Source organism: Lissotriton vulgaris, chromosome 7 (genome assembly GCF_964263255.1).
Source record: "Lissotriton vulgaris chromosome 7, aLisVul1.2, whole genome shotgun sequence".
In the NCBI taxonomy this organism is placed as follows: domain Eukaryota; kingdom Metazoa; phylum Chordata; class Amphibia; order Caudata; family Salamandridae; genus Lissotriton; species Lissotriton vulgaris.
Window position 1 is genome coordinate 1,642,460,570 of NC_141695.1, and position 26,759 is coordinate 1,642,487,328.

The 26,759-nt window shown below is 40.3% G+C and overlaps 1 protein-coding gene across 1 annotated transcript in view; it reads left to right on the plus strand.

The window, feature by feature from the left end:
• The first annotated feature begins 233 nt into the window (after positions 1-233).
• The window catches only part of LOC147706184 (uncharacterized), a 121,428-nt gene continuing 94,902 nt past the window's right edge, over positions 234-26,759 (plus strand). The window contains exon 1 of the mRNA XM_086929597.1: positions 234-311. Within this exon, the coding sequence (XP_086785723.1) occupies positions 234-311 (78 nt within the window). The remainder of the gene's footprint in view (positions 312-26,759) is intronic.

Here is a 26,759-nt window from a genome sequence, read left to right on the forward strand (position 1 = left end):
GGAACGGAACGGTTCCGTCATGGCCCGGCCGCCGCGCCTGCGCGGCGGGTTTCATTAAGCGGGCGGGTCCGTGACCGAACCGTACCGTCACAAGCACAGCTCACCCGCGAGCCATGACGGAACGGTTCTGTCACCAGCGCAGGTGAGCCGTGCACCCGCCCGCGACCGTTAGCGCTGCGGCGGAATAGCCGCCGCAGCGAAGGAGTTAAGTTGGTGTTCTTTTTTTCCTGCGCATGGAGTTCAGTGGTTGCCTGCAGTCCTCACCGGAACTAGCCAGCAGTGCAGCACAGGAAAAGTTAACTAATTTAAAGGTAAGTGGTGATTGTGGGACGGCTTTGGTTGTAAGGAGTGAGTAAAGCTTGCCTTTTCATTTTGGATATAAACAAACAAGCTGGGTCTGTTGGTGCAGCGGGCTACTGCGTCCACTGTAGGGACCTGTGTTTGACCTTATAGTCACAGGTTCAAATCCCAGCATGTCTGCTCAGCCTTTCGTTCGTCTAAGATTGATCAAATGAGTATCATTGATTTGGGTAACAATAGACATCTGTTATTCAGCACCAAGATGCCTTCGGGTATAAATGCACTTTACAAATACACATTATGTATGTATTTTTGTGTGGTGTTACATTTGCACCTTGGCATCTCCAACCAAGCACTTTGTCTGAGACGAACAAAAGTCAAAATGAGTTATGTACTGTTAAAGAGTTGCTTTGTTTCCCATGAAGAATTGGAGTCACCGGTATTGGAATCAAATTAATGCAAAATGTGATGCAAACCTGTTAATCTCTGGAAGAACAGGTTACTTTGGTAAACAAAAGCAAATAAATGTGACTCTTACATGCAAGCAATGATCTTGTATTTTGGTGTTCTTTATTTCTAGGTCTTTCACATGATATGTGCACTGTGAAAACAAGAAAGCTGTCAAGGGTAATGCACAAGCTGAACATGCATGCAACAGTGAAACTTACACTTATGCTGCCCTTCGTAAACCCATTTTGTGTGTAAGGAAAGTTAGCTTTGCGGTTGCCTGTGCCATATGTATTTGGTTTAGGGAAGCTTACACTGCTGCTATCAGAAAGTGAACTTCTGATATTTGAGGCACAAGTAGCACTTCCCAAAACATCTAACGCTGGTATTTCAATGAATAATTTTGAGATTATTTCTAGTGTCATGGTAAATGTAAACGTAGTGTTTGAGAACAGAACAGCTTTTTTCTGAAAAATGGGAATGCGTTTCTAACATGGCTGGAGTGGCTTCTATCAAAACACAAAAGTTGATGGAAGGAATCATTGCATTGTGTCTAAACACTGGTAATTGCTTGGGATAGCATCCCAACAAATCGTTCTTTTGCTCACCATGCTACCTCGGTTTGGACCTAGCCATATGCAAATTAGCCTTGACCCTGTTCCTCATAGAAACAGTCCAGCCCGAAGTGCCAGCCCAGGTCCTCATCAAACTGGAACACAAGCAACTTGTGACCGGTTTTGCCCTGATAAGTGCTCATCGGCCAGGTATAGCTTGGTTCCTTTAGCACAATGAGCATGGGACCCATGTTTGGGCATGCCCTTGCCAATTAGGGCAGTATATCAAACTCCCAAAAGTCTATGGGAGGAATGTTTGCAATTTGTCTAACCACTGACAATCACTCGGGGTAGCATCCCAACTCATTGTTCTTTTGCTCACCATGCCACCTCAGTTTGGACCCAGCCATAGTCAAATCACCCCTTGATCCTGTTCCACATGGGAATAGTCCAGTCCGAACTGCCAGGGCTGGTCCTCACCAACCTAGAACACAAACAGCCTAGCACCGGTTTCGCACTGATAAGGGCTCATCAGCTAGGCATAGTTTAGTTCCAGTGGCACAGTTAGTACAGGACCCTCTTCTGGGTATATACTTGAGATTCAGAGCAGTACAACAAACATATAAAAGGTGTTGGGAGGAACGTTTGCATCATTGCTCAAGGTAGCATCACAAGAAGTTAACAAACTGTATCAATCTCTGGATTTCATTAACAAATTCAGGTAGTGGCTCCAGTAGAACTTTGCTTAATTGGAAGTAGTATATCCATAATAAGCGACCGATGGAACTGAAATTCACATTTGGATGCCTTGGCTTGTAACCTGTTTTGTCCTAAATGTAGTAAAACTTCTCTGACATGTTCTCATTGGCTCGCAAAGTGTCATCCAAGTAGACTACTACATATCGATCCAATGGATCTCTCAAAACATCACTGCTAAGGTGTTGAAACACAGGTAGGGTATTACAAAGTCAGGATGGACTCATCAATATTGATGGTACTCATATTGCTGCCTTCTACTCCTTGGTGAATGGGAAGAAGATTGTACACCCCAAGGAGATCTATTTCTGCGAAAACATTACCATTACATAGTTGACCTAGAAGAATGGAGATAAGTTGCATAGGATGCCTGTTTCTTAAAGTGATGGCATTACATTTGCACTAGTCAACGCTTGGTCTCAGCTCGTGGTGTTTTGCCACAAAGATTGTTGTGGCTCCTCCTGGAGAATTAGAATGGCGAACAAAACACTTAGCTACATTATCAACAAAACACTTCTTAAGTTCATGTTTTTCTTTTTGTGGAAGCGCATGTCTCTGGCCATAAAGTATGATAGCTTTATGTACCAGGTTGATAGCACAGCCATAAGCTCTGTGTAGAGGAAATTGATCAATATATTTTTCCCAGAAGACTTACTCAAACTCTTTGTATTCTGTTGATAAGATCAATCCCTCGGCTTTCTTTGTATTAATAAGTACACAAGGTGGAGTAGGAAAACATGTTTCTTGCCCCTACTGTGAGTTAAAGCAGCTGGGGGCATATTATCAAGGAATGGCATTACAATTATCGCTGCTTTAGCGGCAGGAAACTGCTGATAAAGCGGCGATAATGGGCTTGATAATATGCAGTAGAGAATTCCAATAGAAGCCCATGTTAACACCAGAACATGGGCTTCTATTGGAATTCTCAAGGGCATATTATCAAGCCCCTTATCGCCGCTTTTAAAAGGCAAAACCTGGAAAAATCTTTGTGGGGGAAAACACCCAAAATGTAGGACTTGCCATTGAAATTTGGAGGGTAAACACTGATTCCGTTGGTAATTCCCGATTCCTCAGGGTTGCCTAATCATTAATGTTGATTTCCCACATAAGTTTTAAAGACAGTCTATGTGTCATTGATGGAAATCACAATGGAATCATTTCATTTTATGTTATTGTTACTCCAAAACATATTTTGGTCTTAATAATACCTGAGTTGTAGTGCTACAACTAGTTCAAACTATGGGTGAAAAAGTCCATTGTTATGACAACTGTGTTCAACCAGGACTACGTCTTATTACCTTATTGTCTTTAACAAATATGGAGTAAGCTGATGAGGAAGTTATTCTTAGACCTGAAAGTTTGAACATGGCAAATTGACATTTGTCCTAATAGACTTCATATCTGTGTCCCTGAAGGAATTACAGGGCACTGCCTGGAGCTACAGTCAAGGTCCACTACACATTATGTTTTGTTGGTTTTATTTTGAAATCAGTCATAGGCTACGAATTATTTACCAGGTTAGAGCTACATGGAACTAATCAAGGAAGACAACACTGGGAAATGGCATTTGGTATACTGTTGGATCATTGTGAATACAGTGTAACTCCATCTGGGCTTTGTAATGCCCTTTTAAATATGTAATTGTCTCAGTCAGTTTTGACATTGTATTCTAAACTGAACCAGTATGTGATAATGTATTTAGATACATCTTAATTGCCCTTTATCAACCTTTGTCAAGAAAACTCAGTGTCTTCCGGCATTTTCAATGTGTATTGTGGACTATTCCAGTTACTCTTCTGATACTACATGTTTGGTGAAGATTTTGTTTGAATTGAAATTGCTGATGAAAGCCTTAATGAAATTAAGAGGTTCTTTATTGCCTCCTCTGTTCTTCATCTCACCAAACGGAGTGAAGAGACTGATGTTTCTGATAGAGTAGTTAGTGCTGTTTGTTTACAAGTGTAAGTAGATGAGCAGCAGGTGTAGCCTTTTATTTCTTTGTTGTTTGGTGTTTCTGTCCATGAAAGTTACATTTTAGAATGTAGACACAGTTGTTGGTAGTCTGTTTTGCATTTTTTAGCTTAGCACCAGGACATCTATGGTGACAATGTGGTTTATAAGTGTGTTAGTCAATCAATCAATAATTTGAAAACAAGACTAATAAAAAAAATTGAAAGCTGATATCAGTAACAATATATAAAGGTAGTGTGGCAAAGTGGGCACATTTTTTCCTCAATATGAATTCTGCATCATGTAAAAACTAGAATCTACCGGTATGATAGCTGATGCACTAATTCATGCTTTTCCTGAGGAAACAACCTTCTTAGTGTTGTATTAAGATCATGAGATGTGTCTGTTGCATTTTGGACAGTGGCTAGAGGGGTGTGGTCTCGTGCAGAGCATGGATGGAGGCAAAGGGCTGAGCTCCGCTTGGACGCAGAATCTTTTTATGTGTTTTCAGCCATTTCCAGTGTCTTTCGTGAGCGGACATCTCCTCCGGAATTCCTATGACTGGTCGGAGCGGCATTTAGAGCTGCTCCGACGAAGCTGCATTCCTTCCCTGACTGGGCAGCGGCAATGGATGATTTCCCTCATTTGCGAGCGAGCGGCCGCCATTTTATAAGCCTGGCGCTCGCTCTCCTAGACCGCCCACTGAGGTAAAACCAGCTTTGTGTTTCAACGCTCGCAAACATTTTTTTTTCTTTCGTTTTTGTACCTATTATTTACCTGACAGTGTTTATTTAACTGCTTTCCTGGCATCTATTTCTTTTCCTCTGTTTTGTTATAACAGATTTTTACTAGGGATGGCCAAGTATTCTCTACTTTTACTTTTGGTCTCCTTAATGCATTTTTCTGCTTTCTTCCTTCTTTGCAATGACTTTCAATGAACTTATCATATACCTACCCAATACCTGGATTGTTTCTGATTTTTGAGAGGATAGGAAGTGGGGCATGTTTTGCAAATTTTGACAACTACCATATGGTTTTTTCTTAACTTTTTTCACTTCAGGCTTGCCTTCTTATAAATAGTCTGCATTAGTGTATGGGCACCACTTGGGGTCCAATATTGTCCGCATAAGGGTGTGTGGCTGTCATTTTAAGCCTACTGCTCACATCTTTTGACCTCCTGCTGAGAGGAAAATTGTGTCTTCATTGTATATGGGCAGATTGAGATCCCCATTAAAGGTTGTATATCATCCTTCTCGGCGTTCCACGATGGCTAGTGACGCTTCTCCTCCTGTCATAGCTTCATCTTCAGGTACAAAACCCAAGAGAGTTAAAAATGATCCGCCCTCACCCATTTTGTCATCGCATAACCCTGTACTCGATACTATTCTTGATGAGGTGAGGGGGTTGAACTCTTTTATGTCAACTACTAAGGAGAAGCTTCAACAAATTTAAGATAGGTGGATTACCATGGAAGCAAAGGTATTTGACATAGAGCAGAGCATCAGTAACTTACATGATAGTTCTTCTAAAATTCCTATACTGGAACAGGAAATTCAGCGTCTTAAGCTTCACAATGAGGATCTTGAAAATCGTAATAGACATAATATTCTTTGCTTATATGGCTTACCAGCAAATTTGGAGGGTCCCGACCTCCTGCTTTTTCTCCAGAAGTGTCTGCCTGAGATCCTTGATCTTACTACAGAGCCTTCAATGAATATCCAATGTGCTCATCGCCTTGAACGTATTCAGACGAACTCTATTAGACCTAGAGGAATTATTATGTTATTTATGGAATTCACAGATCTTATGTGTGTGCTTCAAGAGCACAAGTAAAGCGTCGCCTTGTATGGTCTGGTCATACAATGCATCTTTCTCAGGATCTCTCCAACTCTACTAATGCCAGAAGGAAGGAATTTTTGGCCCTTCACCCTCAGATGAGACAGTTAAATATTTGCTATGGCATTTTGCACCCATGTCTGTGTACAATTACTCATAATGGTTCTACTCGCTCATTTGATGATCCTGTTAAATTGAGGTATTTTCTCCAAAGTCTGTGGATACCTCTATCCAACGTTTCCAACTCTTTTCTTTTCTGTCTCTCTAACAGATTTTGTATGGCTGTTCATTTTCCTACTTCTTAATATCTCCTTCTCTGCTGTTCCATCTGTTCTCGGTGCTGTTGCACTCCATGCTCACTTTGTTTACTCTTTTTCTTAGATCTGGATCTATTTCCTTGATCTACCCTTTTTTCTTCTTACTTTCTTCACTTAATTTATTCTTCTCTGTTTGTCTTTTTTTTCTTGGCGATATTTTGTATGGTGCAAGTGCTTATTGTTGCTATTTGTTGTTATACAGATTGTTTTTCGTATTCATCTAATAAGTGGTGTTTTTCTGTTTCCAGCTGTTCTCCTGAAGTGTATCATCTCCATCCATCTATTACCTACCCCTCCTCCCAATCTGTGTAATGTTGTTACATGGAATGTTCGTGGTCTTGGACACACTGTCAAAAGACAAAAGGTACTCTTTCATTTGTCTAAACTGAATTCTCATGTTTCGTTCATTCAAGAAATTCATTGTAATCATATAGAATCGCTTAAATTAAAAAGATAGTGGGTTGGTCAAGTTGTTTATTCTCCAACCTCCAATCGGAAAGGTGGCGTTGCTATACTTTTTCATAAGTCATTACATGTACAAATTTTATCTACACAATGTGATACTGTCGACGTTGGGTAATGGCTGAGGTTGTTATACATAATAAAGAACCTGTTTTATTAAATATTTATGGTCCTATTAAGCCAGATCCTGACTTTTGGAATAATATTACAATCGTACTTTCCTCCACTGATGTTCCAAATATTATTTTTGCTGGTGATTTTAACCAATGGTTAGACCCATTCTCTGATAGACAGTCCAAATGCAAATTTAATCCCGATAAATCCCATAGATCATTTCAATCTGCCATTGCCTCTCGTCCATTGTTTGATGTTTGGAAGACTTGTAACCCTGATTCCCTCGAATTTACATTCTTCTCTAATGTCCATCATAACCGTTCTAGAATTGATTATATTTTGGTTAGTAAACCCTTACTCCCAACTATTCAATCTTCGGAGATTGGATCTATTTTTATTTCTGATCATGCTCCTGTCCTCTCTGTACTTGACCACTCCCTGAATTCTCCAAAGTTTGGTCGCTGGAAACGTAATAGTTTTTTGTTGTCAGATTCTGTTTTCATTTCTGAAGCCACTGCTTTCATTAACAAGTTTTTTACTATTAATAATCCTTGGTTACTTCCATTCCTAATAATTGGGATGCGTTTATGGCATCCTTTTGTGCCTTTATTATTGCATACTCAGCAAGAAAGAAGAAAACTACAAAGGCCAAGTATACAACTTTACTACAACAACTCAAATTGCTGGAACATAATTACTTCACCTGTAGAGCCACTCCATTCCTCATGAATTAATTAAGGCCAAATCTGCTCTAGTCAAACTTGCAAAAGTTGATGCTTGTAATGTCCTTCTTAAAATTAAGTCCAAGTACCACAGTGGTCAAAATAAAGCTGGTAAGATGCTGGCCAATTAAAAAATAAATAAATAAGAAACGTAAAAATATTGGTCCTATCCTAAATGAATCCACTAACAAACTACTGTTTTCCATGACTACAACCAATCATTATATTCTGATGACCCGAATCCCTCAATCAAAATTTACACACCTTTTTTACAGATCTTCCCAAACCCCCATCGCTGTCTGACGAATTTGAGGTGTTGGAAACAGAGATCACTCTGCAAGAGATAACGGATGCCATTAAATCTTTAAAAAAATCGAAAGCACCTGGGGGCATATTATCAAGGGCTGGCGATATAATTATTGCTGTTTTAGCATCCATTTTCGGGTGAAAAGCGGCGATAATTATATCGCACTATCATCAAGGTCACCTAGCGTGTGAATTCATGCCTCAGCGCCCGTTTTCTGAACGCCCAGCATCGCAACGCCAATGAGATGCAAATTGGGCGTATCTCAATGAAATTACATGAGAAATGTCGCTAACACGACTTTCTCCTATCATCAATGTAGCCGCTAACCTGCTTAGCGATGGCAAAAGCAGCACTAACCGCGCTCATCGCTCCTTTCTTTAGCCCTGCTTTCAAATCGGCTTAGCCATGACATCCTATGTGAGGTGGATTGTGAGGAGGAATCCACCCTGCCCTATCATCAACGATTCGCCTATCGCTGTGCGATTATCGCTGGATTTCCAGCGATAATTGCACATTTTACAGCTATCGCTGGATTATATATCGCATTGGATATAAGCGTTGCTAATAGCATGCTATCTCGGCGATATAATTCAGCGATAGCCGGCTATAATTATCCTCGCACTAAGTCCGCTGAGAGATAAATATCGCAGGGCCTTGATAATATGCCCCTTGGTTCTGATGGCCTCTCAGCTGAATATTTTTCTACTTTTTGTTCTATGTTTGCTCATAAACTCCTTGATCTTTTTAACTCCTTCCATGTAGACTCTAAGGCATTTCGTTCCTTTATGGAGGCTTTGATTGTCCTTATTCCTAAACCCAATAAAGAACACACCCTCTGTAAAACATTATCGCCCCATTTCATTAATTAATTATGATTGTAAGATATTTGCTAAAATCCTTGCCTCTCGACTTGAGAATATTATTCCACTATTGGTCAAAACTGATCAAGCTGGTTTTTTTAAGGGCAGACTGACGGCGGACAATGCTCGAATGTTTGCTAATGTCATCTCTTTTGGGAAAAAGTACAAGTCTCCCCTTGCAGCATTGTCCTTAAATGCTGAGAAGGCTTTTGATCGTATTAACTGCCAATTCATGTTTAATACTCTTCAGTGGTATGGGTTTGGACCGAATTTTATCTCTTATGTTAAACAGTTATATTCTTTTCCTCATGCCAGTATTTTTGTCAACAACCATTTTTCTAAATATTTTTCTTTGTATAGAGGTACCCATCAAGGATGTCCTCTTTCACCCTTGTAATTTGTTTTATGTTTAGAACCCTTCCTTGAGCGTATTTGTGTTAATACACTTATTTCTGTTTTTACACATAACTCCATTAAAACCAAATTGTCAGCGTACGCTGATGACATTCTGGTATATATGTCCAATCCTATTACCTCTCTTCCTCCCTTTTTACATGAGGTTCAGTTGTATTCCAGTATTTCCGGATATAAGTTGAACCTCGCTAAAACAGAGGTTTTACCCTTGAACTCCCTCTGATATCAATATAAGTTTATTAGCACTAACTTTACCTGGTGTCCCACAAAAAATAAAATACCTTGGTATTTGGTTTTCCTCTACTGTATCTACCACAATCAGTTACACGTTTAATGCACTAATTACCAAATTACAAACACTACTTCTTTCTTGGTCACCTCTTCATTTGTCATGGTGGAGTAGACTGGATACTATTAAAATGATGATTGGCCCCCATGTCCTTTATGCATTATCCATGTTACCTTTTCGGATTCCCGTTTCATATTTTTCACAAATTAACTCTATTTGTATTAAGTTTTTATGGAATAATAAGCATCCCCGTATTGCCCTTGTGAAACTCAAATGTCCCAAAACAGAAGGTGGTGTACGTTTTCCTGACTTTAAATTATATCACTCTGCATTTTTAATTTGTCAGTTTTTTGCCCTAACTTATGACTTTGCTGATAACCCTATCGTTGGATTGTTTTTGAACTTTTTCTATCAAAAGATTTTTCTTTTTGAAACATAATATATAAGCCTAATTGTACTTTTATATCAAATAATCCTATTCTAAAATATTCCCAAAAATGATTATGTAATATTTTGTCTGATGGTCTTGTCTTGACCCATACCATTTTTTTTACCTCTACTATTTGGTATAATGTATAATAAATATATTAAATATAGACATAAATCATTTTATTACAAACACTGAAAGGAGAAGAGAATTATATTTATTCATCAATTGATCTTCCATACTTCTGTTATTCCCTTCTCCCAATTGCAGTTGCAGTATAACTTGCCTAACTCATTTTTTCAGGAGCACCTCCCAATATCAACTGCTTTGCAGTCCTATTTAGCAGCTAATGATTTTCCAATAGCTTCTCCCTCACTTTCTCCTCCCACACCGATATACGGTGTTTCTCAGGAACATGGGCCTAAGGCTGCTTCCATTTATAAGATGTTGTTATTACCTGTTACTGAAAATTCTAAATCTCATACTGAATTACTCTTGAAAGTGGACTTATCTTTATCGCTTTCTATTCCTTCATGGGATAAATTCTGGCTCAAGTTATTCAAAACTTCTATTGCCGCCTGCAGCACTCAAACCTTATACTTCATTTATAATAGAGATGGTATTACTCCTGCATGTATATCCAAGTTTTCCCCTACCTCCTCTTCCCTTTGCTGGTCCTGTTCGGTGTCCACTGGGACTTTAATCCATCAATATTCTAATGTATTGATTTTTGGCATTCTATTTGGTCTAAATGTATGAAAATATTTCAATGTAATAATCCATTATTATTGCAAAATGTTTTTCTAGGTTCCGCTTCACCTACTTTTGATGTTTCTTCTCCTATTTCTTTGTTGTTTGATCTTTTTATTGTTCTTGCATTCAAAGTGATTCTGTCCTGTCGTTAATTTGGTGGAACTATATTTATGATGAACACAGAATTGCTAATGTCTCTTCTCTTTTCTTATCTCAGAAAATTAAATCTGACCTATTGTGGTTACCCTTTACTTCTTATCTTTCTACATATGCACCTGCATCTTAGTTTTTATCCTATTAGTTTTATTATTTTCCTTTTTTATATTAATTTTATATTCTATAATTCTCTTCTCTCTTTCTTTCTCTTTTATGTTCTTTTCTTTTCTTTCCTCTCCTTTTCTTATTAATTTATTTACTCAATAATGTTTTATTTTCTCTTTATCTGAAAATGTAATAACAATTATTAAACAAAAAAAGAGTTAAATAGGCTATGTATCCCTTATATGTATCACCCCCTGATATTCATAAGAAATGGCATCTCTGATTTAAAAGTGATGCTTTGTCTGCACTTCCAAAGGACCTTAAAAATTAATTCTATAATGGGGCCACAATCCCTAGTGCTTTGGTACAATTTGATACTTGTGTGCTTTTCCCTGCACAACACATTTCCCCAACATTACCCAACTTCATACTTGAGCCACCATGAGCACTCACCACCACACCCTTAGACACAGAAATATTTTATAAATAACATATACTACCACAACTACACCTTCCCTAACTCTCTCCATGTAGGCTCCTGCCTTTCTTGCACTTGATACGTATGTAAAAAAACCTATTCCATTACCAACCAAGCTGACTCCCACCCCTTACCTACCCATTTTGCTGCATCACAGAAAGATATATAGATCCCCAATACACTGCCACTCCCACTGTCATACAAACCGAACAAGCCACATTTACAAATACACATGCCACACAAACAGACAGGGCAGATGTTCCAGCCTCCTCACTTGCAAATCTATCACAACAATCCTGAACCCCCAGTTGAAACCTCTTCCACAAATAAATACATCTCCTTCACAATACTTCGACACTTACAAGCGGACATTGTAAGTGTCCACATGGAAAAATTGGATTATTTTAAGAATCTCAAAGACATTTCATACCATCTCTCATCACCCTATTCTCCCATGATCCTTGCATCCCAATTTTAACCTCATAAAGAGGCTGGTAAATATTTTTTAGCCTATGACTGATTTCAAAATAAAACCAACAGAACATAATGTGTAGTGGACCTTAACAATAAATACCATATGCACCACCTCTTTCTGGACACCTAATTCTTCATGATCCACTCACATGGAAACCCTCTTTACCTAATTCTTGTCCCCAAAAGACTATCTCAGCCTCACCATCAGTTGCCTCTCTCTCGCTCAGACCACACACTGCCTGAAAAATTCATGCAGCCCCTCCATAATATCTACAACTCCTACACCTGTCCCTCAAGGGAAACCCACACCAGACTCTATATCTAAATAGCCGGATGAAATTCACAAGGCTTATCCCCACTAATTGACACTACTTCCTTAGAACTATTAAGCAAAACTGTTCCATCACCGCATGATGAGCATTATGTTTGTATTTTACCCCTAAAACTGAAATCACCATCATCTCAACCTTGAAGCGTAAACATGCACTCTCCAACCTATAGGTGGGAAAAAACACATCCCAAGAACACAGCACTAATTACAACCAACTCATCACCATCTTTTATTAAACTAGCCAAGTTTCACTGGGAATATTAGAAATAATCTGGTTCAATATATAAAAGCTTAAGTAGCCATTCCTCAATACTTGATTGATCTTACTTCATACTCTAGAACTTGAATTTATTTTGAGGAATAATTAATTCCTCCAAGATGTTTTGCTGCGGTTGCTCTCGCATGATGGTATTGTTCTCCAATTTGGTCAGTTGCGACTAGCTGCCAATTAGCCAGATTATAATCTGGAAGAGCAATGACTCAATTTTGGTGACTGCTATTATGTGGCAGTCTCTGATGCGTAGAGGGTTAAATCTGTACTTAATTACTTGAATTAGTTTGGTAATTTAGATGTGTAAAGCGCTGGAGGTGGTTACAACCCTAGAGAAACCCTACAAATTAGACCCTAGAACTGCAGCTGTCATTTTTCAATGTCCTGCTGGTTATGATTGGTCAAAGGAATGTGAACAAATTTAAAGTCTTATGCCTTATGTTTCATACTAAGGAGAACCTAGTATGAAACATAACTCTTGGACATCCATATTGAAGGTGAAGTAGCACAACATAATTTCCCAGCGCCTGTTTGCTTCTTCAAGCACACCATTCCAATATTAGTAAGTGCAGGTTCTCCAGAAGCCTGGAATTCAGATTGGAGAGGGTGTAAGAGGAGATAACTGTCAGGCTTCAACCTAAGATGGGGACAGGACAAAGTAGCAGGGGTGGTGTTTTCTGTCTGCAGAGAAAAGGGATTTCCCGGGAAGAGATATAATATAAATGAGAGAGTATCTGAAGGCTGGGAGGGAAGCAGGTCAGAAGCTGAGCAGTGAAGCAGGATGGGGCAGGCAGTGAAAAGGGAATTGGGAAGTCTGCAGGGGGAAACTAGGAAGATAACAAATGTGCAAACAAGAAGACGAACAAACTATCATAAACACTAGTTTGTGTGTTACTTGGAAGGGACCTCTCTATGAGGGGAAAAAGATCTTACCACGAGGCAAGGAGCAGATTATTTACATCAAGGAGAGATCTAGCAGCTTCTGTGGAAACCTTGGTAACAATGATAATCAAGATTGTATAACACACAAGAAAAGACAAGCAGGAACAGGCAAAAGCAGGACTGTAATCAGGGACAGGAGTGGAATACACACAACAATGAAGATTGGAAACAAGACTAAGAAAAATATACACTCTAACAAGGCAAGACAGAAATATGCAGGCAAATCGGAGCACAGAATACAAGGCAAGGAGTCTGCATATAACAGTGCAGATCAAGAAGAGACCAGGAATCATAGCTAACACTGGAACAGAGATGCAGGAGGCAAGAGACAGAAACAGATACTACGAAATAGCCAAAAAACAGGGCAATGGGTTCAAGAAACAACTGAAACGGAATCAAAGAACAAGCATGGAAAGACAGCAGGAACACAACAGAAAACAAGGGGAATCCACTGCAGACATTTGTGAGCCACTGTACTCTGGGCTCAGAGGGCTGAAATAGCTGGAAGTTCTGTGGAGGAGCACAGGAGCAGGAAGTGACCCAGGTGCAAAGAATAATCTAAGGTGCAAGGTATTGATGAACCTCCAAATAAGGAACGCCTGAGCTGGGGCTTCTAAAAAGGAAGATCTGAAACACCAGGAGACACAAGAAAGGAAAGTAAGGAATGGAGTGTGGATCTGAACCAAGACAGAGAAAATGACAGACTGTGCATATAAAGGCATCAAAATAATCACAGGGTCCAGGAACCAAGCTAGTGAGCAGAAAAGGTTCACCACAACATGATCTGGAAAGGGTCTGAAGAAAGAGGAAACTACAAGGTTGCATAATGCATCAGGGAAGTGGAACAGAAACCGTGACTAAAACACAAAGAGAAATGAAGTATAGTGAGGGTTACTGTGTATACTGTCCTATACAGTTGTAAAAGCAAGTTTGAAAGTGCTCTTGTGAGCGACACCTGCTGGCAGGATGCAGAATCCTGATCATAACTGTCCAGGAACATTTCTCAAAAATGTTTGCCGCTGTAGAGTTCCTGAATTAGGCTTGTATAACAATTTTGTCTTAAACTCTTCCACTTTAAACCACATTCATTATTTATTTTGTCAGTATTTTTGCTGTTGGGCGAACAAGTCTTTGGGACTGTGGAAAACTGAGGGGAAGATGGTATTCGTTGCAGACAAGTCTGCTGAGGAGGCTACGAAAATGTCCAGTGCCACAACCATCTAACAGAAAACTACCAATCACCAATGTTGTGGCAGATGAAAATACCAACTCTACAGGCCAGATGTATCAACATTGTATCTTGCGAGTCCTAAATAGCAAATTTTACTGATTCGCTATTATGGACTCACAGAATGCAATGTATGTAGGTTTCGCAAATAAAATTGTGATTCCTATATATTGCTTAATTCAAAGCATCTTTATTCGATTCACATAATCATCAAAGCATCAGAAAATACTAAGAACATTATTAAAAAAAAGCATATACAATACATTGATCCTCATGTTGATTACAGTACAGTACGTGAGACCTAATATTTACATTTAGCAGCGGTATGATAAGTTCCATAAAGTGCAAAGTGCAGAGTACTATATCATCAAGGCTTCTTTAACAGAACATAGTTCAAAAATGAAAATCTACATTGTAGGTTTATGCTATCATTGGCTATATACAACACAAACATTTAAATTTCATATGGCTCCCATAGGAAATAAAATCATATTTTAAAATGTTAAAGTTTAAGCCCTTTCTTCCTCCTTATAAAATTGATGGTCAATAAAAATCTACTGACACCAAATACAATAAGCTTGGAGCTGTCAGTTTTTAAAATACGCAGCATTTCAGTATATTCTCTAATACTTAATTTCCTGCCCAGAGGTTTTTGCAAATTGCGATTCACTATTAAGGAATGCCTTCCCATTCATTCCCATGGGCCTAGAGGCCCATAGGAATGAATGGGAAGACATTTGCAATTAGCGATTAACAAATTGGTAATCGCATATTGCGAATGCAATTTCAAGGGTGATAGGGGGCCATAAGGCCACCTTGAATCACCCCCAAAAAAGGTAAGTGTGCACATGTGGCGCACATACATGCCCTAAGGGCATGTGGGTGCACCACAGGGCACTTAAAAAAATGCCAAAATTTGCATTTTTCTAGGAATTTGCCAATTACCACCACCTTGAAATTGGTGGTAATTTGCGAGGTTGCCCTTTATTCTTGCTTCCTGCACTGCATTTAAGGAATCGCAAATTGCAATTCCTTAAATGCATTCGCAAAATAGTTACTATGTTAGAAACAAGGACCCCCTGATATGGATCAAGATCCTGGGACAGGGTAAACAATGTATGCAAAGTAACACTCCCAGGCACACAAATAAGATACTGGCACAATATAGTTGGCAAACAAACAATAGTTAATAATAATAAACAACTAGTTCAATTTAAGAAAATACATTTTAATTCAATACAATAAAGAGAAATGATAAAAATCATCAGTTCATTGATAAGACTTGATAAAATAATATTGTGCCAGTATCTTATTTGTGTGCCTGGGAGTGTTACTTTGCATACATTACTTCGCAAAATAGTTAATCACAAAAATTGTGATTCTCTATTTTGCGAATGCATTTTGGGATGCTACATCCCAAAAGTCTTTCTACCATTAGCGAATCGTTAGCGGATGGTTAGCGGTGTCAGCGGTTCGATAGCGGTCTTTGCAAAGGCAATATGAAAATCTCGTAATAAGGCGGTTGGACCGCCGAGCTCACGACGGTTGGACCGCATCTGCGGGTACTGCGTTTCACGGACTGTTGAACTCGTAAACAGACCCTAAGTTTCACCATCCTCACATAATTTAGCACCAATGATTTTGAATGTTTTGAATGTTAAACGTGAGCTTTTTTTGCGAAAGAAAAAGGCAGGAACACAGTCTCTGCCTTAGCAGATGTAAAATACTTCTTCCTGCTTTATAAATCGCAGGAGTTATTTGTACATACCATCCTCAAAAATCAAACAAAAGTGCCTAGCTTATGGAAATATGTTGCAAAATGAGTGGCCATTCCAGGCATTCTTACAAAGGTCGGAATCAGTTGACCTAGAACAGAGTACTAATTCCTTTCCAATGAATTCCCTCAAACAGGGCATTTGGCCCCACAGAACTCTCCCCTCTGCAAGCTTAGATGGTTATACAGAAATGCAAAGCTGTACATGAGGCCAAACGAAGGTACATAGGGACAGATGTATCAAGATTCCATTTTGCGATTTCTAAATAGCGATTTTTAAGGAATCGCTATTTAGAAATCGCAAAATGGGATGTATGTAAAAAAATCGCTATTTTTTAGCGATTTCTTAATCTTCTTTATTTGCGAATTCGCAATTTGCGAATTCGCAATTAAGGAATAATTTCCTATTCATTCATATGGACCAGGAGGCCCATAGGAATGATTGTGAAATTAATCTCAATTTGCGATTTGCAATTTGCTAATCGCAAATTGAGAATAATTTCAAGGGTGCAGGGGTGTCTCAAGGACACCCTGCTGCACCCCTGAAATGTGCATGTGTGTGCATATGGCGCACATACATGCCCTATGGGCATGTGTGTGCGTCACAAGCCACCTTCAAAAATGCCAAATTGTGCATTTTTAAAAGAATTCGCAAATTAACATCAACTACAAGTTGGTGTTAATTTGCGATTTCTTAACCAAAATACGCAATTGAAAAATGCTACATACATAGCATTTAAGGAATCGCAAAGTTGCGATTCCTTAAATGCTATGGCAAAATAAGGAATCGCAAATGTTTGTGATTCCTTAATTTGCGAATTTTTGATGCATGCCAAAACATGCAAATAGACCGTTTGCGATTCGCAAACGGCTTGATTCATCTAGGCCTAAATCACCTATATCTGTGGGTCCTCAGTAGTGGGGCTAATTGAGTGGATTAGCCAGATGTGCAAGACCTTTGTGTATGCCACACAGGCAGTGAGCCCTCACAGTCCTTTTATGTGGAATGTTATCCCTCTGGTTCAATTTAAGAAAATACATTTTAATTCAATACAATAAAGAGAAATGATAAAAATCATCAGTTCATTGATAAGACTTGATAAAATAATATTGTGCCAGTATCTTATTTGTGTGCCTGGGAGTGTTACTTTGCATACATTACTTCGCAAAATAGTTAATCACAAAAATTGTGATTCTCTATTTTGCGAATGCATTTTGGGATGCTACATCCCAAAAGTCTTTCTACCATTAGCGAATCGTTAGCGGATGGTTAGCGGTGTCAGCGGTTCGATAGCGGTCTTTGCAAAGGCAATATGAAAATCTCGTAATAAGGCGGTTGGACCGCCGAGCTCACGACGGTTGGACCGCATCTGCGGGTACTGCGTTTCACGGACTGTTGAACTCGTAAACAGACCCTAAGTTTCACCATCCTCACATAATTTAGCACCAATGATTTTGAATGTTTTGAATGTTAAACGTGAGCTTTTTTTGCGAAAGAAAAAGGCAGGAACACAGTCTCTGCCTTAGCAGATGTAAAATACTTCTTCCTGCTTTATAAATCGCAGGAGTTATTTGTACATACCATCCTCAAAAATCAAACAAAAGTGCCTAGCTTATGGAAATATGTTGCAAAATGAGTGGCCATTCCAGGCATTCTTACAAAGGTCGGAATCAGTTGACCTAGAACAGAGTACTAATTCCTTTCCAATGAATTCCCTCAAACAGGGCATTTGGCCCCACAGAACTCTCCCCTCTGCAAGCTTAGATGGTTATACAGAAATGCAAAGCTGTACATGAGGCCAAACGAAGGTACATAGGGACAGATGTATCAAGATTCCATTTTGCGATTTCTAAATAGCGATTTTTAAGGAATCACTATTTAGAAATCGCAAAATGGGATGTATGTAAAAAAATCGCTATTTTTTAGCGATTTCTTAATCTTCTTTATTTGCGAATTCGCAATTTGCGAATTCGCAATTAAGGAATAATTTCCCATTCATTCATATGGACCAGGAGGCCCATAGGAATGATTGTGAAATTAATCTCAATTTGCGATTTGCAATTTGCTAATCGCAAATTGAGAATAATTTCAAGGGTGCAGGGGTGTCTCAAGGACACCCTGTTGCACCCCTGAAATGTGCATGTGTGTGCATATGGCGCACATACATGCCCTATGGGCATGTGTGTGCGTCACAAGCCACCTTCAAAAATGCCAAATTGTGCATTTTTAAAAGAATTCGCAAATTAACATCAACTACAAGTTGGTGTTAATTTGCGATTTCTTAACCAAAATACGCAATTGAAAAATGCTACATACATAGCATTTAAGGAATCCCAAAGTTGCGATTCCTTAAATGCTATGGCAAAATAAGGAATCGCAAATGTTTGTGATTCCTTAATTTGCGAATTTTTGATGCATGCCAAAACATGCAAATAGACCGTTTGCGATTCGCAAACGGCTTGATACATCTAGGCCTAAATCACCTATATCTGTGGGTCCTCAGTAGTGGGGCTAATTGAGTGGATTAGCCAGATGTGCAAGACCTTTGTGTATGCCACACAGGCAGTGAGCCCTCACAGTCCTTTTATGTGGAATGTTATCCCTCTGGGTTATGTGCTGAATATACAGGGGTTAAATATGTATCTTAGTGATAACTATGATGCTGAAGCTTTGAGTTTGGTTAGTAGCATAATCATTTCCTAGGAGTCAATTTCCAGGTGAACACAGAGAAAGTGGTTTTCAACAGTTACTTCTCTGCCACTATTTGAGATATGACCTACAGAGCTGCACTGAGTACTTGTATGCCCTGTTCAGAACATAATGTTGATAAGCAGACACGCTGAATCCCAACGACAGGTCTGGGGAGTGAAACAACAAAGGTAAAACCTCAAAAATGAAGAACTTTTCGAACTTTGCAGACAGCAGTGACAATATTGGTATAAGCACCACAGTTCCAGCACTTCAACATCTACCAGCCCAGCTCGTCATGGCGTTGCCTCCTCGCACACTGATGACGAGCCCAGCTCGTCACGTAACATGCGCTTTTGAATATCTCAGCTAAGGAGCAGAATTCTGCCAGCGCGGATGCGGTTAACGCAAACCTGCCGCTAAACCTGCAGCGTGAATTGCTGCTTTGCATTACTTCACGTCATGGGGGCGTTATATGGGCGGTACATGGGCGTTCCCATGCAACCATCCATGCTTTTTGATGTTAAACCGTATTCACTAATAGTAGTAGACAGGGTATAGTGCCAAAAATGAATGACGCTGGAAAGCAGGTATTAAAATACTTTTTTTGTAATTTCTCCTTTCTTTTCCTACTTTGCATGTGAGCTGCACTGTGCAGCACACACACAAAGTAGGAAAAGGTTTTCAACTTGTCTAGCTGTAGTATTTCGTACATTAAGGGTACCCTTCATGTCCAAACCTATGCTGACTCAGGCACGCACCCTGTTGCGTGCTTATCTAGGTTCCTGATCGATACTGTGACCTTATGCCCCTATTCGGCTATAAATCCATTTATTCCCTATATTGGCATAACCGTTCAAGTGCGATTTTCTGAATAGTCATCTCTGGCCTCACACGAACAGAGCCACATTCCAGCATGACTCTCTGCTACTTCCTTTGCGACCAATTAGTGCAATGACAGAGCAGCAGTCACTATCTGATATTCCTAGATAACACTCCGAGTTCTTCAACAAGATAAAAACTTAGCAAACCTGGAAATCCCCGCTTGCTATGTTTTGATTAGTAATGGAACTCTAATGAGCAACTGATAACTGTCACTTCCTAGTGACATCTTTAATTGACGTCTTATGTCCAGCAAACTTGCGTCAAACCCGGCACCTGTCAGGTATAAATATTACCCACGTTGCCTTAAGCAATGAGAGAAAGATACGAGCTGTGAGTTCGTTCCCTGTTGCTGATGCCAGCTGCCTGCATGACCCTGTGTTGGTAAAAACTAGCACTCTGTCGCTGCAGCCTGCTATCCTGTGGTGGTGAAGCTGCTGATTACCATTATCGCCGCTACAGCGCGAACTATGGTACAGTACGCTTGAGGAGCCGAGCAGCCGTCCTCTGCGAAGACATCCAGCCCAGCTGCCCGCGGACGCTGTCACCCCTCCTTCCTCGACGCGCTGAGAGAAGCCGCTGCCTTTCTCGTGCAGAGAAATCCAGTCCCGGCGCTTCCGGTTTACCCTCGCGGGTGACTGGGATATCGAGAGAGACCCCTGAAGGAGATACCAATCCTCCATCATTCTATTCAGAGGTATGGTGTTGACTAAACCCTTAGACGAGAATTCTTGAAACAAACCTTGGCAAAACCAACTTAACTTAAGCTACTTACTTACTCCCCTTTTCACGTGTTAGGCTTAGGTCAGGCACACTGGGGTAGGCTTAGTTAGAAGCACCAGTTGAGTATGTTAGCCTAATGTATATATGACTGTATATATGTTTTATTACTTTTAAACCATTGTATGGCTAAGAAACCATATCAATGCTTTTACAGTTCTATTTCGCAATACTTATCTTACTGTACGTACTTTTTATAATAACAGTTATTGCAATTGTGGCAATACATTTCTCTTGTACGAGAAGAAAGACTGTTCAATAAATGTTAACCCTTTATTGATAAACGCCTGTCTCTCTATTCTCTACATACTGTGAAAGTAAACTGCACTAGACTGACTGAGTGAAATCTATGTCTATTGTTTCACACGACCCTAGAGATCGACTCTTGATCTGAGGAGCAAAGTTGTCATGTTGCACGGTTGTTGGAAATCTGAATCCCTTCTTGTCTGTGCCAAGGAAGCTGATCACTTCCTATGCAGAGAAGAAAGTTTCCAGTGACCTCTGAGCTAGTTGGTAACACAACCCAATTAAGTTTAGCATAGTCAGTGGAGGCCTGGAATATCCGCAGTTCCACGTCGATACTACTGTTTATGTTATTCCAATGCGCAGGGCCTAGTGGGAAACTAGGAACTACACTACATGGCGCCCAAACGTTTGGAAAGGCGATAAACTAACGTAAGACTTGTAGAGTAACTCAGTCGTGCATATTTCACACCCCTTTCTCCCGTAAATACTCCAATAGACGTCTGGAGTGGGTGAAAGGTTAAAATCCGCCCGACCTTAGTAGGAAGAGATTCCTTTGTAAAGCTCTGGTTTATTCAACGTTGAAGGATACAGTGTTCCAAAATATTGTGCACCTAATCTTTGTCTCCTTGGAGACCTACTCTGCAAAAACTGCATTTATACAATGTCAGTAGAAAACAACGGCACCACTGGGGCCGCAGCAGATGCGACTCAGCAAGGTCCCGAATACACAGACCCGGATGCTATTATCATCCCGGTCCAGTTAAGAAAATCTATAACTTTAAAACTTATAGAAAACGGACTGACACCTCAAGGTGGTACAGTAATTTTCGTGATAGAGGCTCACGAGTATCGGCAGACAGAGGTATTCTATTCATGGATAAACTTTCCAGCGGTAAACGCTATAACACAAGAGTTTCACTATTACAAAATAGAGAAACCTCCGGAAGAGTACGCTCCTTTCGAGGAGATTGAAATTCCACTTAAATTTCAAGAGCACCTGCTCTGGTTTAATGGCGCCCTAAAACACAATGATCACATAACTAGGCTCGGTCCACTAGGTAGACCAGGAGCCACGTGGCCGGTTCTAGCCAGCTACACACCACATCCTGACATTGCAAGAATGTCTAGAGAAGAGCTGTTAGCACAGCTAAACACATTAATAAAAATACATAGGCAATTAGTCCAATATGTAATGCGGACTGCAACAGTCCAGCCAGCTGTTAATGTACCACAGCTGACCCCTCATCAGGGGAACACAAATAAAATTACACCACAGAACATACAGTCATGTCTTGGTAAAACACCCGTAAAACGGGAACAAATTCCTTTCTGGTTAGCCCAGAAAATCACTCAAATAGAGGCAGTATTTCCTGATACTACCCCTATTGAGAAACACAGAATCTTGACCATCTGCCTTCCTATGGGAATCGCACCACACGTGGAGGACTGCGACACTTGGGGTGCAGTCTTTGCTTCCATTTACACAAAAACACACGGTGTTCCGTCTATGGCGGTAATACCAGAAGTGCTAAAACAGATTCAAAATGAATTCGGTCCAGAACCCGCTTTAAATCTAGGTATGAAATTACTGAAAGACTTCAAGCAGGTCACGGCTATATTATTAGCCAACATAAAGGGAGAAGCAGCATCTGTGGCGATCCGCCAGAAGTTGAGGGAAACAGATATAAAAGATCCTGTTGAGCTTGCAAAAATCATAGAAAAATGCTATGAAGAATTAGGTAGAGACAGCTTGGGTGGGAAACCAGTAAAGCCCCAACTGCTCGAAAATCCTGAAAAATTATTTATTAAAAATAATTTAAACACTCCTAAAAAGAGCTGGGATGGAAATAAACAATCCACTCCCAAGGAAAAAGTTTTCCAGTCCAGAGGAAGGTCTCCTCGACGGAGGGAAAGAACTCCGACTCGAGAACGCCAGTCTCCCCAGCGGGAGCCCTCTGAGAAAAGATATAACCTTAGAAATAGGGATAATATAAAAAAACCTGATAGATATCAAAGTATTGATACACGTCCCTCTCGATCTTTTCCACAGAATTCGGAAAGAAGAGGACGGTCAGACCCAGGAGAGCACACCAAGTCCAAAGACAAGGAACCTGCTCAAAATAAAAAATCTCAATTTCAGAAAAAGAAGGTAGCCAGTATTAGAGTAATCAACCATGCCGAGAATACTGAGGACACAGTTGAAAAACGGGGAGTGGGCATTGACAATGTTGGACAGTGCAGCAGAAATCAGTATAGCGCGCAAGATCTTGATGAGTCATCTGGAGACAGTGGACACGAATGAATTCATTCAGGTTGAAACTGCCGACGCCAGACTTAGCGAGCCCCATAAAATATACGAAATAACATTGCGTATAGAGGGTGATAAGACTAGGAAAATTAAGGGTCTATTTTGGGATAAGCTCTCAAAAGGCTACGATATTCTGTTAGCTGAAAAAGATTGGCCCCCAGAGTTTGTCAGGGAGTGCCCTCGTGGCGAAGAAGTGATTATGCCTGCCTTCTCGAATCACATACCGATTCACAAAAAATATACATATGCAAGGAAATGGGCAGTAGCCCAGGCACCTGCATTGTATAAAAATCATGTAGGATGGGATGAGGATTCACCTCCTCACAAAATCCAATGAAAAAGTGAACCAACTGCCCAACGGCAGTATCCCATAAAGCAAGAAGCTAAGAAACAGGTCAGGGAGATCTTAGATCAACTCGAATACCAGGGGGTGATTGAAACATGCACCTCTCAAATGAACAATCCTTTGTTTCCTGTCTCCAAGCCAGACAATTCATATCGTCTAGTTTTGGACTACAGACATCTTAATACATGTTGCAAAACCTTTGCAGTACAAAACTCGCATAGTGCAGCCCTAATGAATAACATAGTTAGGAAAAAATATAAAACGACATTAGACATTTCTAATGGTTTCTTTTGTCAAAACATTGCACCAGAAAGCAGATATTTGACCGCTTTCTCCGCATTTGGGTCGCAGAAAAAATTCTGTCGACTCCCACAGGGGTTCAAGAACAGCCTAGGACTATTCTCAGCTAGGGTAACAGAGTTACTACAAATCTATGATGATGAAGCATTATCTTACGTAGATGATATTTATCTCACAGACGACGACTTGGATACTCACTTGAAAAGAGTGAACACCATTATACTTGGGTTCGCAGCAGAGGGTTACAAATTCAACTTTAAAAAGTCCCGAATTGCCCATCTGACAGTACTATTCTTAGGGTACGAATTATCAAGCGAAGGGAAAAGCCTAGCGGACAACTTCTTAGAGAAGTGCGCTGTACTCCAAGCTCCAAAAACGCTGAAGAATTTACAATCCATACTAGGTTTTCTGAATTTCGGAAGAACTTACATCCTAAATTACGCAGAGAGGGTTAAACCTCTCTACGAACTAATAAAACCTGATTTAAAACAAATCAATTGGACTCAAAAACACACAGAAATTTTGAGATCACTGCAAACAGACATGTTAGCAAAAACAAAATTAGATACGAGTGACAACACGATCGATCTTGTAATCCGAGTCATCCCAGGAAGATGCGGATTCACGTACCTAACCTCTAATGAGGGAGAAAAGGTACCAATTTCAATTAAATCTCACTTGTACACACAAGCAGAAAAAGCATTCAGTCGCACAGAAAGAACTGTGAACGCAGTGCAAATCGCATTAGCAAATGAACGAGAACTAGCACGCGGCAAACGGATTAATATCCTTACAGCGGAATCCGCCTTCGAGGCGCTATTCAGCCTAGTAAACTTGCCTACAGTGTCACTGGATCCGAAATGGATACAGTACATAGATTCTCTAGGAGCGGAAGACGTGAAATACTATTTCGCCCCGCAATTTGAAGAACTGAATGATTTAGAGTATGAAGAAGAATATCCTCTGCCAATCGAAAATCCTGCCTCTCCCACAATACGCCTGTATAATCTATACAGATAGCTTTGTACAGCATTTTAATGTAGAGAGCAAATCCTACAATGCAGCATGTGCGATTATTAAAGGTCGTTGGCTGTGCGGTAAATTCAGACCAAAAGTAACAAAAACTGAATCTGTAAGAAACTGTTCGGTTCAGAGAACTGAAATCAGATCTTTAAAGATGGCGCTCGAAAATGCAGAACGCAAATTCCCCACACTTATAGTGTGCGATTCTCATTTTTGCGTCAATTCTTACAATAACATACTGCAGAGTTGGATCGAAAACGACTACAAAGATGACACAGGTGCCACAATAAAGCATAAAAAGCTCTGGAACGAGGTAGCTCTTTTACACAAAGAACTACAAAAGACTCACGTGATTCACGCACAGAGTCTTCAACGTGATGGCGTTCACGTTGCAGGGAATTCATTGGCTAATACAGCCACCACGGAAGCAACTAAACCGGCTTCCGTAGCCACAAAAAAGCGTACAGATAAGTACATAGACGGGGAAACCATGCTGGCAGTAAAAACGACCGTAAAAGGCGACTGTGCAGCACTACCCGTAAACTATCCACTCAATTATGCATACATAATCGATGCAAACTCCGTTCCTTTTGCTCGAATCCCTGGAGTGGGAATAGAGTAATTCCAAACATGAACAGGAGAATATTTTTAATAGCAGACGCACACATGGGTTTGGGTCTAAGGCACAGAGATATCAAGGAATCATTGACTGAATTACAATCAGTATTCTGGTGGCCGGGAATGAGTGTAGAACACCAAATATATGCAAACAACTGTGAAAACTGTAATAGGGATCGCAGTAGCGAACCTTGCTACCGGCTACCAATCAGAAAGAGCGTAACTCCACCCCACCCTGCGCCCTATTAATAGTTAAGACGAAAAGCACTTAAAAAATGTGGCCCCAGCGCTCGGCTGACGCTAGAACGGTTATAAAAGATTTGCGAGTCTTTATCGGCACATACGCAATTACCACGTTCCATTCTGACCAGGGTCCTGCTTTCAGCTCTCGAGCTTATAGGGAGGCCATGGCCAGCATGGGAATTGGGTTGCGGTATTCTTGTCCGTCGCACCCCGAAGGGAATAGTGTGGTAGAAAGAAAAAACCGGGACATAAAGCAATCTATAACAGCGAAGGTATTAGGTTCAGGCGCTGGGTGGGTCAAACATTTAATAAGTGTCCAAACTAGTCTTAACAACATGCCAAGAAATTCTCTAAAAGGTTTCAGCCCATACGAACTATTGTTCGGAATTAGAATGAACGTTCAGGACCTCGATAGTCAGATGTCAGTGGTACAAGAAGAAAAAACGCAGTTTGATGTAAAAGACCGTTTGGCTGTTTTACAGGAACTGAATGAAACAAGAAAATCATTAAGCAACATAAAGTTAAAGCAACAGCCAAGTACCACTGACGAGGCACCACCCGCAACAGCCCCAGCAAGGCCTGTCTGGATTCCAAAGATTGGGGATCTAGTCAGAGAAAAGATCGCGGTTAAGAAGGAATTTGGGCCTTCTTACAGAAAAGCAGTACCTGTCTTAGCAGTCACCGGAACAAGATCAGTAGTACTACCGCCCCTTGCTGGTAAAAAGGAGAACAGAATCGTGTCCATCGATCTGGTAAAACCACAAGCATGTGGCCTATAATCAACAGTAGGCCCAGTGGACTCCCAAGAAACAACAGAATACCCAAACTTGCAACAATCCAAGAGGTTCAAACTGAAAGACTAATCACATTCGATCAGCCTGCAGTGCACAACGAAGGACTATGCAATAATGCCATGGAACTCGTGCCTCTTGAAACACAGATTGAAACAGTTCGTCAAGAAACAACACCAGTCTACAATGATGTGGCATCAGAAAGTGCTACCGAGAGACAGATTGAAAGAACAATCCCATCAATTGACAGAACTGCCTCTGGTTAT